Below are 13,586 nucleotides of genomic sequence, written 5' to 3'. Positions count from 1 at the left end.
CGTCATGCGAAAATGGTTTTTCTGCCATAATTGGACAGGGTAACCCCAGACCAGCCTGCCTGTATCAGACCAGCCTGTTTATTCGGACAGGCTGGTCAGGATCTACCCTGTCTGTTTAAGAGACCACCAAGCTTTGCATGACTTTATTTGGGACAGGGTTGCTCACATTTTTTGGGGGTATTACTTGTATCATAACGCTAATACTCAGTTTTGAGGCCCTGTGTTGTCCATGATAGTGTTGATTCATCAGGTAATCTTTATATACTTTTAATACAATGTTTATGTAAAAATCTTTACTGTTTACATTTTCAGAAGGAAAATTGAATATTTATGATATTTGTGTATGTTTGATTTTATAACTTCTTATCATGGTATTAAAAAAGCAAATAACTTTGTTTGCTTAATCGGGACATCATTTTCTGTTCTATACAAAAAAGTATCTTAGAAATTTTAAGAAGAAATTCTGCACTGTATTTACAACATTTATGTTTAAATAGGACAATAGTCTTCATTAAGAAGATTAAGATTGTCACAATTTTTAACAACCATGCACTTCCATAACTAATTAATGAACTCACTGTAAACAAGTATTTTTGTTTTTTATTTAAGAGAAGTTACTTTTGAAAAAAAAATCCAAGCAGTTTTGAGGGAGGTTTATTTATGCTATCTTATCTGCCATTTTTACACAATTTAGGCCTTTAATATTTTTGTGTATGCTTACTTTATTCCCATGGTGTATAGTTTATAATTTTTCTTCTGTTGTATAGTTTACCCTAAGTTGTGTAGTTTTATAGTTGAAATGTTCAAAAACTTGCTAGTAAATGCACACTAAACCTAGCATGACTTATGTAAATGAATGAAAATGAACACCAAATGTTTCAGACAAGGCAATGCAGTGGTTTGCAGTATTGGATCTTTGGAAATGCTCATTGTTATAGCGCTATGTGATACATCTGAATATTAGTAGAAAAACAAATAATATCAGTGTATTGAATAAACATTGTTTATTCTGACATCATCGGTTCATCTGCATGTACGCATGATGGTAATAAAGTTGTTAAGTTAATATGCAAATTTTCAACTATAAACATTGTTTGTACACTAAGTAAAATTTTGCGTTAGTTGAATCTTAAGTTTAAATTTGGAATGAAAAGAATACTAGGTGAGAGTTGAATATGATAAGTTTATCAAGCAATACAACATAAGAAAACATAAACCATTAGCATTGGCGAGTAATTCTGGTTTTTGTGTCAAGCAAGTAAACTGATCAGTATTCTGTCAAGCAAATTAACTTACCAATATTCTGTCAAGCAAACAATCTAATCAATATTCTGTCAAGCAAATAAACTTATCAATATTCTGACAATAAATATTCGCAAAATTATCAGGTATTTAATTTGTCCTTTTTTCTCATTTTTCTTTTGGTCGGAAATGAATAATAAAAAGGACTTTAAAATACAGTGAATGTCCTCATTTAAATCAAAATTACTGTTATTCCATAATGCGTTCATTAGAATGGACAAAATGATTCAATTAATTTACTTCAAGTACACGAACTTCATATTTTAGCTTTTGATTTCAGTTCAAGCCAAGGAGGTCTGGTCAGTGGCAAGGAAGTACCAGGAGTTCTACATCTTGGAGCAGAAACTGAAAGAGTTTCATGGTGAGGATCAATCAGCATGTCTCACATGATGAGGATTAGAGCGCGCAAATGTTGTACCTAGTGCCCAAATGTTGTATATACTAGTAGTGCCCAAATGTTGTATCTAGTGCCCTAATGTTGTATCTAGTGCCCAAATGTTGTATCTAGTGCCCAAATCTTGTATGTAGTGCACAAATGTTGTATCTAGTGCGCAAATGATGTATCTTATGCCAAAATGTTGTATCTAGTGCCCTTATGTTGAATCTAGTGCCCAAATGTTGTATCTAGTGCCCAAATGTTGTATCTAGTGCCCTTATGTTGTATCTAGTGCTCAAATGTTATATCTAGTGCCCAAATGTTGTATATAGTGCCCAAATGTTGTATCTAGTGCCCCAATGTTGTATCTAGTGCCCAAATGTTATATCTAGTGCCCTAATGGTGTATCTAGTGCCCAAATATTGTATCTAGTGCCCAAATGTTGTATCTAGTGCCCTAATGTTGTATCTAGTGCCCCAATGTTGTATCTAGTGCCCCAATGTTGTATCTAGTGCCCAAATATTGTATCTAGTGCCCAAATGTTGTATCTAGTGTCCATATGTTGAATCTTGTGTGCAAATGTTGTATCTAGTGCCCAAATGTTGTATCTAGTGTCCAAATGTATTTATTTAATATGTATGCACCCCTTGAAGGAAAGGGCAGACTTTTTTCCACTTGTCCATCAGTCTGTTGGTTGGTTCGAGGGTGAGTCATTGGATGGTCAGTCAGATAGTTTGTAGAGCTTTTCCACACTATATTTTGAAAACACTTTGATCTAATAATTTTATTATAAACTATGATAACCCAATTTTGTTTACCACTTACTAGTGTGTGCCACTGCATGTTTGAATTTTGGAAGCCAAGTTTGAGAGAGGTATATCAGAGTAATTTTCTCTTTGGGTCAGTAGGTACATCTGATAGCAAAACATGTTTGTGGTGCAAATTACGGCCGCATTTCTTAAGTTATTGGTTTGAAATAAAAAGTGAAAGTTTCATTTTAATTACCATTTAACTACTCAATGGTGAATTGCAAACCAAAGCAACACTAACATTCTCTTATTATACCCTCTTCAGGAGAGATGGAGGACTGCAGTCTTCCGGAGAAGAAGATGTTTGGCACCAACAAGTATGAGTTTATAGACGGCAAGCGGGATGCGTTGGAGCAGTACATACAGGTGGGGATTGGGGAATATTGGGGTAATATAGCTTGGACACATAACCGCATAGTTACAAAGATCTGATACACTTGTTGTATTAACTGTATAGATTTACCTTTTTAGCAAGTTCAAGTTGCAATATCAGTAACCATTATATAATATACCCTTAGTGACAAAAATGAACTCAGATTTTAAAATGAATTGTTATAAGTTACTCTATCTTCCCCCTGTAATCTTTTTCAAAACGTGTCGATAAATGGCCCATCTTGAGAGCAGTTTTTCTGTGCTTGAGCTCTTAACGGTTTTAATAAAAACGAATTTACTTGGTTCAACTGTATTAATCTTGTTATCTATATCTGTTTGTGTCCTTATAGTTTCTGGTCAAATGAAGGTGAAATTTGGCTCATTTTCTTAAGAAAGACACTTGTTTATGACTGCTATAATTTTTTTTGATATTGCAACTTAAAATTTACATCATATCAAAATGGAGAATGTTGTAAAATAGTATCTGCATTGTATGGAAACTGTCTACCAGTACTTCAATAATATTTAAGTATAAACCTTTCTGGGATGGATTTTGAAAACATCTATTTTTTTACTTAAAAAAAAAAAAAAGACGACATGTAGTACAATTTTTTTTTTATCTTTTACAATTTTGGCCATATTATTATCAATGATGAAATAATGAATGAAAGCCATGTGTAATTGGAATGTGGAAGTAAACAGATCATCCTATTATGATAATTAAAATTGAACCTTAACATACTTTTCTTTGGATTGGTAAAAAATGAAAATTTACATGTCTTACAGTTAAATTAACTATGTAGGACAAGTCAGATAGTGAATGTTCACACCCTTGTGGTATTAAAGTACTACACCCATGTATTACAGAAGCTTCTGACGCTGCCATATCTGAAAGGTAGTCAACTCCTGTACACCTTCCTCACTTCTGACAAGGCATTCGACTTTGGACTTGACATCAACATTGGTAAATTAGTTTCCACAATTATTATAGCCAAGGAAAAAGCTTTTTCAGTTTATAAATTTATTGCTACAATATGCTATATAATTTCAGCATGTGGCATCGGTGTATTCATTAGAACTGTAAAAAGCTCTCGTTGAAATCTTACCTTAATGCACTTTCAAGACCTCAATGGTTTATGTAGACATGACCTTGCGTGAAGAGGAATGTGACTAGGAGGATATTTATGGTTATGATGGCTTTGATTTAAATGTTTTTAATCAGTTCAGACAGCAGGTAATAATTTATGTGGGCAAAGTGTTGTCTCAGATTAGCTTGTGCACTTATTTCTCTTATGGAAATTTTTGTTTAAATGAAGTCTCTTCTAAAGGAAAATCAAGTGTAGACGGAAAAGTCTACCCCTGATGCAATCTGATGCATATACTCGTAAGATTCTTTAAAAGTAGAAAACAACAACTACATCAAAGATGGCAAATAGAATATAAAACTAGAAAATGTCATTCACTTCCATACTGAAAATTCTGTTATTTCGGCAGTGTTTTTGCTGAATCTTGATGAATAGAATGATCACAGTTAGTTGACAGAGAAAGTGCCTAGCTTATCTCACAAATTCCCTTTCCTTTCTGGTATACATCATATCCAATTTTAATCAAAATATGATGTATACTTCCTGCACATTTATGTGAAAAAGACACTTAACTGAAGACTATTTCCAGAGATGTGTGCTTTCTGACTCAATGTCATCGGGATTTTACCAGGCCTACTTGTTAGTTGGTAGCCAATAGCCAATACATTAATATTGAAAACGTTGAAACTTCATTTTATGCTGTTATCATCTTAAAAGTTTTTATAAAACTACCTTTTCTAAATTTATATACAATGTGTTTTTTCAATATGGTGTTGATAAAAATGTCTCCTTGTATCAGCAAATTGATTGAATTGAAATGAGTTGTGTTTTACTTTGTGTTCGAGGTGTGTTTATGAGTTTTCCAAATGGGCTGAGTTTTGAGATTAATTAGCTAGCTTCACATTGTATCCAGCAAGCAAACTAAGCAGAATCTTATCCAATAATATAAAGTCAATTAATGAAGAGACAAAAACACAGTGGTGATTTTTAGTTGTTGTTTTTTATTGAAAAAAAAACCACGTTTTTTTAAATATATGCTCTTCTTTCCTTTATTTTTAAGGTCGGGCATTAAACAAGATTCCAGGGAAGTTGGTTAAGGAGGTTTGTACAGCTTACCTTGGTTAGTCTATGAACAGGATCAAATGAACGTGTACAAGTAGTTAAGGGGGTTTGTACAGCTTACCTTGGTTAGTCTATGAACAGGATCAAATAAGCGTGTACAAGTAGTTAAGGGGGTTTGTACAGCTTACCTTGGTTAGTCTATGAACAGGATTAAATGAGCGTGTAAAAGTAGTTAAGGGGGTTTGTAATGCTTACCTTGGTTAGTCTATGAGCAGGATTAAATGAGCGTGTAAAAGTAGTTAAGGGGGTTTGTACAGCTTACCTTGGTTAGTCTATGAACAGGATTAAATGAGCGTGTACAAGTAGTTAAGGGGGTTTGTACAGCTTACCTTGGTTAGTCTATGAACAGGATCAAATGAGCGTGTACAAGTAGTTAAGGGGGTTAAGAATGATATAACCCTTTCCCACTCAGAAACTAAGTGAAAAAGGCTTTTGAAAACAGCATAAAACCCTAACAGCCTGCGAGTAACTTGCAGTCTGTTCAGGTTTTTTGCTGTTTGTTGCTCATCAGTAACTAAGGGTTGGAAATGAAGCCTTTAAAACTTGAATTTAGTAAGAAAGGTATTTAATTATATGTAACTTTCTAAGGAACTACACATTCTTCAACATACATATATAAGTGGTAAAGGGTTGAAAAATGAAGTGTGTGGAAATAATAAAGAGAGGAAATGTCACATACATTTCAGTATTACAAGGAATACAAAACAGGATCAACTATTTTATTATGTATATTAAATTCAAAGTTGATATTTGTTTACTGCATAATGCAGTATACTTAGCAATTGAGCTATGTCATCGAAATATCATGTGGCATTTGAGTGATTATTGTTGATTTGTCAATAGATGGCTGCTTGTTACAGAAAGGCAAGCATTTAGAGTCGTTTCTGCAAAGCTTTGAAAAGAGTATAGAGGCAAAGGCTCCTACCCCGGGGTAAGTGGCTAACCTTTATATAAAGTTAGATCACACCAGTTTTCACAGGTTTTTATTAAAAGTGACAAAAAAATCTTAATTATGCTATAAACGTAGCTAACATTTCAAATTTGACTTGTAACTTTATTATTCCCAATTGGTGGGGATAAGCGCTTTTAGCAGACCCTTGAAGCTTATACCAGCTTTCAACAACAAAACTTGGAACATGTGAATGAGTTTAAGACCTTCAGACTCTGCTGCAAGCAGTTTGGGATCACTGAATAATTAATAAAAAATTTGGTCCATATAATTGTTGGCTACAGCAAGCAATTATATTCTATTTGTGTTTGATTTCGGAAATAATGTATTATAAATCGAAAGGTTTCTATTCCAAACTTTGCACCCATCATTTCATTTGATAGTTTCAGGGCTCTGGGTCTGCTATGCTTCAAAATCATTTTATTTGTTGGCATAACAATTTATGGCAGTTTTGTGGATATTCTTATTCATGGATTTATTTTAATAAGAAATTTGAATTTGCATCAGTAAGTTGGTAATTGTTTATATTAGGTGTCTATGAGTGAAGTTATCACTGTAGGAGATGGGCCCTGTTTATCACATGCCAATTAACCAGTCCATTTTTATGACAAAACATTGTGAAAAAAAATTATATTTTATTTATAACTGATGAAAGTAAACAAATGTCATCATTTATTGTTGTTAATCAACAATGTGTTGGATGATGAAAATAAAACATCACTGATAAAAACATAAAGACACTGGGCATGAAGGTTATAAACAATAAGTGCTGATCCTCACTAATCTTCCTCAATGAAGTTAACAGTATTGATACAGATTTACTGCATAAGAACTGTATAACACATATCAAGGTTAAGCAAAGTACACACATGTAATGCACTGTCAGTAGTTCACACGTGTAATGCAGTGTCAGTAGTACACACGTGTAATGCACTGTCAGTAGTACACACGTGTAATGCACTGTCAGTAGTTCACACATGTAATGCAGTGTCAGTAGTTCACACGTGTAATGCACTGTCAGTAGTACACACGTGTAATGCACTGTCAGTAGTTCACACGTGTAATGCACTGTCAGTAGTACACACGTGTAATGCACTGTCAGTAGTACACACGTGTAATGCACTGTCAGTAGTACACACGTGTAATGCACTGTCAGTAGTTCACACGTGTAATGCAGTGTCAGTAGTACACACGTGTAATGCACTGTCAGTAGTACACACGTGTAATGCACTGTCAGTAGTACACACGTGTAATGCACTGTCAGTAGTTCACACGTGTAATGCAGTGTCAGTAGTACACACGTGTAATGCACTGTCAGTAGTACACACGTGTAATGCACTGTCAGTAGTGAATTGAAATTGCAAAACAGAGTGTGTGGATTACTTTGGATAATAATATATAATATGTTCCTAGGTTAATCAAGTGTTTTTTCCAAATTCAACATGGGAATGATTTTTTAATGTCTTTTCAAATTTGTTATCAGTCTACCATGACAGCAACAAAAATTAATGTCACATTAATAAAAATGATTTTGCAATATACTACGGCTGTACTTCTACTGTTATGTGACTACTTTGTTTCAAAACCTGTTGGCAAGTTAATGTAAGCCAGTAAGTACCAGAGTATGATGTAACTGTTTTACTTCAGGAAACGTGAAAGGAGAGACTCGGAAACTTCTCAATTGTCCAACTCCAGTCTCAAGGTATGCAGCAGGATATGTGTCTAACCATGTAGTACAGTAGTGGTTCATAAAGTATTTACCATCAAGTGACATCATGGAAATAAACATAAGGTCATAAAAAAACAATATTGCCTACTCTTCCTCTAGTATTTCTGGGGAAAGAATGTTACTCAATTACTGATAGGTCAAGACGTTTCACAGCTTCTTACTGACCCTGCACATATTAATAAAAAGTAGTTCATTTTTTATTGTTATTTAATGATCCTGTAGCACTCTGTACAGGGTAAATAGGATATCATGTATAATGTATGCTCAATCTATGTATGTGTCTGGATTTAACTAGATCATTCCTTCCTCAGTGTAAATTGCAAAGTTATGAGACTTTTATTAGATACTGTACATATGAACAGACAGATCATAATAATTCTCAGTATTGTTATAGTTATGGAGCATGAACTATGGTTTTATCCTGAATATGCCAATATCAAAAACAATAGATTCATAGTTGGTGTTGTATTACAATTTTAGTTTAAATGTGTTGTTGCAATGCTTTCGCATATGAGTCTCAAACATGCGCTATTGGACATATCATAACAGTGTTGCTCCAGACATGCCTCTGCATCAGTATTCACAGATGTCATAATGTCATCTAGCAAGACTGATAAACCTTGCAGGACTTTATAGCGGATAGGTTAACCATTTCCCCCATACGAAGCAATGTGAAAATGGCTATGTGCAAACTGCATAAAACTAGAACAGCCTGAGAGTAACTCGCAGTCTGTTCAGGTTTGATGCTGTTTACTGCTCATCAGTATCTAAGGGTTGGAAAGCCTTTAAAACTTTAATCTAGTAAAAAAGGTCTTAAATTAAATTCAACTTTCTAGGGGACTACAAATGCATCAAAATACGTATCTAAGTGGTAGAGGGTTAACTCCTGACCAGACTTAGGAAATGTGCAGGGTAGTCTGTAGCTGTGCCGTGTGCATGTGGCATTATACCCATTTTCGCACGAGGGATCTAAAACAATTTTTATCATAACATCGCACTGATATATGCCTGATATAACGTTGTCTGATATATTTTTTTATATCATGGTCAACAGGAAGTTCTTATATCAGTCATGTGTAGAGAATGGTCATATTACTCGGAATCAACTATAAAGTAATCATTTTTAATAAAATCAAATCAGATTAAAAAAACAAACAATTTTATACCAAGATGTAATATATTTTAAACGCAAAATGAAACAAAAACAGTAAAAAAAAAAATTTTAATATTAATCGTGCGTGCTCATGACGTCATTATTAACACGTCAAACGACAAAAGTCATATTCTTTCCCGCTAAAACTGCAGCTTTTTAGCGATTTTTTCATTATTTCTTTAAAATTGGGAAAGTAGAGATATGATAAACAGAAAAACTGGTTACTGCCTCATCTTTTTGCAAGCCTCGCTGTTATATTATTCTAGGTCTTGCCTGATATATTAAAAAAAGATCAGGCAGTAACCTGTTATTCTCTATATATCATAAATAATGGCCCTGCCCCTCATCCCACTGTTGAGAATTGAAGACTTAATAACATTTATGGTCATTGCAGTTGTGTCATTCAATGTATGAGAACAACGCTAATGGCCTCGATCTACGTGACAGCCCTCCAGGCAGTCTGCTGGCTGACCAGAAACATGTCGAGGGCATTTATGACACTCTCATCTATATTGGTAAACACTTAGTCATAAAATCATAATCAACACTAATATTTGCCATCTTGACAGGTTTTACATGTAAGACTGATAATGATGGGTGATAAAAAAACCCAAAAGGTTTACTTAAAATGCTAGAAAGAATTAAGTGGTACTTATCCTGTAAAACTGAATGGTTCTCAAAATAGTGAACTAGTATTTCCTGGGTACCGTTTTACTAACAATACTTAAGTATTGCGTAAGTATTGGCGTAAGTTGACAAGTTACGAATAACGTACGCATTTCGTAAGTGCGTTTTACTAACATTGCGTAAGTTTGACATCATACGTACGTCAAAAAAATGATCGTAACTCTCCAACTTGGAGGTAACATGTAAACAAACAACAACAACTCTGACAGTAAAACTATACTATTTTTACTTTGTTGTTTTATGTAACCCATCTGCTTTTGTAAGTTTCCCTATTTCTCAGCTCAGATGGTGTACCTGTCCACTGAAAACATAGTATCCTATATACTTATTTTAATGGTCCCTTTATTTCAGCTAGGAACGTGTATTGTGTGCCTGTCTGGCTGCACCATGTACTGTACACTGCCCGCATGTTCGTCAAGGAGACACTGGAAGGCTACCTTGACTGGTACATCGACCACAAGGTTACCATGGTGACCCAGGAACATAGACTGGTCTCTCTTGTGCACTTGCTGAGAGGTGTGTGGTAGACTGGTCTCATTATTCTCCCTTAGAGGCAGTTTAACACCTTGAGCACTTTTAAGAGTTGAGGGGTAGACTGGTTTTCTTAATGCACTCACCAAGAGGTGATTTGTTGAGCGACAGTGGTTCAATATCAATTATTACAAATGCAAATCAAAGGCACTGCTTTTAAATCCCTGGCAATAGTTTTTACTCAATATTGTTATCAGTCCAGGAATTATATTTGGAGTTAAGATGCCAAGAAATTATATACTGAGTGGTTTTAGATGTTTAATGTATGCTCATTAAAACAACACATTAATGCGTCTTTACAAGAATAATATATTAAACAAAACTGTATTTAACAAATTAGAAATGTCTGAAAGTTGATCAAAATGTAACTCAAAATTGCAGTTCTGAGTTAACGGAATTTTTGACGCTTTCTTAAAATAAACATTCTTGCTTTAACAAGGCTCAACACTTGTTATATCTGGTAATACACGCATTTTTGTGTTTCAGATGTGCTGTTTTATGACACCAGTCCTCCAAGGTAGGTTAACACATATATCGTAGCAGTTTAGCAGAAGTAGGTCTTAAAATGAAGAATCTCAATCATTAACACAATCCAGGGCTCGAAATTAACTTTTTTTTCCACTTGCAAAACATTGCGAGCTGCTTTAATACCAACTCGCAAAATAAAAAACAGTTTCGCAAATTTTGCAGGAAACATAAACAAGTTTGGACATTAATTTAGTACTATTAAAACAAAATAAAAAGTACTTAACATACACATTTAATTCTGCAATCATACAAAGATATCAGTTCCTTGGACCATTAGGGTATTGTTTTCAAATATAAGTGTGTCGTGTTCACTCAGAAAACAAAGTTTAAGTGTCAGTTTGGGATATTTTTAATGGGTTTTCAAATATTAAAAAAAATCAGCTATGATATCGTGTGTTGAGTGCGACGTCACCAAAATACAAATCAACGGTTAACTTTACTTTATCTTTCGTATTTTTATTTCCGTCTGTAGGCAAAAAGAAACTAATTATGTTTGGCATTTACGCCATGTCTGTTCAAGTTCAATGAACAAATGTGAATAGTCAACTGTTTCACGTTCTTTGTTCCAATACTATCCGCGTATCTGTACTATAAGTACACCAGTCTACATACATGGTGTGCGCTTCCCCATACAAGTATTCAGACGTTATATAAATTGACCTACAGTTTAGCGTTCATGACGTTGAGTGCATTTATATTACTAGTTTTTTTTCCCACTATTTCTTTACTCGCAAAAAAATACTAGTGGCTTAAAACTTAACTCGCAATCAGTATTTTTCACTAGCATTTTGCGAGTGTGCGAGTGTTAATTTCGAGCCCTGCAATCTAAACATGTGTTAGACGAAAGGAATTCATCGAGTTTTCAATGTAATAATACTACATAGGGGAAAGATTATTAATTAATTCCAATTTTTATTCTCTCCTGCCAAGAAAGCAAAATGAAGCTGTTTGTGCAACTTCCCGAATGTTCCTAAGAAAATAAATGCTAGTCATAAAATTGAAATGACTTTGCCCAAATGTCAACTTTACAGTAAAAGTTTATAAGATATTGTGTGTATCACATACATCTCCTTACCTCAAAGGTCAAGTTCCCACTTACACATGTATATGTCAAAGGTCAAATCTGGCAACAATTCCTGTCTCAGCCATAAGTTAACCATACATTGATGGAATTTTTAAATAACCATAAACCACTTAGATATGTATTTTTATGCATGTTTAGTCCCTTAGAAAGTTAAATCTTATTAAAGACTTTCTTACTCGATTCAAGTTTTTAAGGCTTCATTTCCAACCCTTAGATACTGATGAGCAGCAAACAGCATAAAACCGGAACAGACTGCGAGTGACTCTCTGGCTTTTCTGGTTTTATTCTGTATGCACATAGCCATTTTCACTTAGCTTCTAAGTGGGAAAGGGTTAATTAAGCATACATGTTGACCTATACAATACAACATGAGGTGTGGAACACCAGTCTCTTTACCCTAAAGATCAAGGTCACACTTTACGGTCAAATGTGAACATTCCCGTCTTAACCACAACATTGCCATATATTATCCAGGATTTAAAAATAACATCGCAAAATTGATACTCATCTAAAGAAGACATGTCAAATGGCAGATCAGTCTCAGCACACCCAAGGTCAAAAATCATATTTTTAAACAAAAGTGGAATTATTGGACATGCGTGTCCTATAGAAAAATATCTTGTAAGATGATGAAAAGAAAAACGACATCGCACCCTACATTTATTTAATATAAAAAATATTGTTTTGTTTGTTTTATATGCTTATGGTAATTAATGTAATCATCGAATAAAATCATGACGATTTTCGATTCATGTGATGTTGCTTGTTATTTATTTTTTATCCCCCTCTGAGACATAACATTGTGTTATTTTTGGGACAATATCTTTTCTGATATCTTCATACAAACTTTTTAATTGCTTCTTCTTCTGAGAAAACTGGGCATACGGCATGTGCTTAAAGTGTCATGCCAGATTAGCCTGTGCACTTTCCGCTTTTATGGTATTTTTAGTTTCAAGGAAGTCCCTCCTTACAGGGGAGCTTACCGCGTTTAAGCGAGAAAGTTGGAGCAAAGCTCCCGTATACCCAGGCCCCCTGGCCTTAGCAAAAATCCAATTTAGGCGGAAAGTGTCGTCCCTGATTAGGACTGTGAGGACTGCACAGGCTAATCTGGCACGACACTTTAGGCACATGCATTATGTTTTCTCAGAGCGCGGCTCAATTAATGCGCTTCTCCAACTGTCTCTTGTTGTCAGAATGGACGATGAGAAGACTGCCCGGTTTCAGGAAACACTAACCAGCTGTCTCAACTTCCTGCCAAGTAAGTCTACTCTTCTCTATCACATATAGTGACCCCTTTTTGTTGATGAGGACGTTTAACATATTAAATGTCTTGTCAGTAACTACACAAATTCTAAGCCAAATTTGAATTAAGTGTTGAAGTTAACATAGCACACTCAAATATTTAGTTGTAGTTGTCTTTTTTCAATAGATTTGTGTGTACTGCGCTTTTGGTTGTATGTATGTAGGTCAAGACATTTTGAATCCTTAACACAGTGATCATGCTTCCTGCACCTTCACCAAACTACATGTTATTTGTTGTATGAGTATTAAACCAATGTGATGTTTGGACGTGGATCTTGGTTCAGTGTGGTCTGGAGGGTTTTTGAATATTGTTTTTTGATGGAAATTTAAACTTGACCTTTCCAGAGGCAGCTGTCCTAGCTATGGGGGATGAACTTCATCAGGCCGGAACACAGACTATCCTGAACTGTCTGCAACAACCAAAGCTTAATAAGCAGGCAAGGAAGCATGTTCATACACCTTCTCCAAAAAAATGACTATTAATTGTTTCAGTTGCTTTTTTGCCATACGTTTAATATATAATTTGATACGAATTAGAGAATATTTAGTGCATATGT

General features: G+C 34.6%; 1 protein-coding gene across 3 annotated transcripts in view; it reads left to right on the top strand.

Annotated features, from left to right (window-relative positions):
- The window catches only part of LOC127837379 (sorting nexin-14-like), a 44,592-nt gene that overhangs the window by 25,462 nt on the left and 5,544 nt on the right, over window positions 1-13,586 (top strand). For all 3 annotated transcript variants that reach the window (XM_052364393.1, XM_052364384.1, XM_052364399.1), the window contains exons 20-30: window positions 1,583-1,663; window positions 2,753-2,853; window positions 3,727-3,823; window positions 5,005-5,045; window positions 5,927-5,997; window positions 7,663-7,717; window positions 9,292-9,412; window positions 9,936-10,100; window positions 10,602-10,632; window positions 12,921-12,985; window positions 13,375-13,466. In XM_052364393.1, the coding sequence (XP_052220353.1) occupies window positions 1,583-1,663; window positions 2,753-2,853; window positions 3,727-3,823; window positions 5,005-5,045; window positions 5,927-5,997; window positions 7,663-7,717; window positions 9,292-9,412; window positions 9,936-10,100; window positions 10,602-10,632; window positions 12,921-12,985; window positions 13,375-13,466 (920 nt within the window). The remainder of the gene's footprint in view (window positions 1-1,582; window positions 1,664-2,752; window positions 2,854-3,726; window positions 3,824-5,004; window positions 5,046-5,926; window positions 5,998-7,662; window positions 7,718-9,291; window positions 9,413-9,935; window positions 10,101-10,601; window positions 10,633-12,920; window positions 12,986-13,374; window positions 13,467-13,586) is intronic.

This window comes from Dreissena polymorpha, chromosome 1 (genome assembly GCF_020536995.1).
Source record: "Dreissena polymorpha isolate Duluth1 chromosome 1, UMN_Dpol_1.0, whole genome shotgun sequence".
Lineage (NCBI taxonomy): Eukaryota > Metazoa > Mollusca > Bivalvia > Myida > Dreissenidae > Dreissena > Dreissena polymorpha.
Note: the sequence above shows the minus strand (reverse complement) of the source record. Positions and strands in the feature narration are given on the sequence as shown.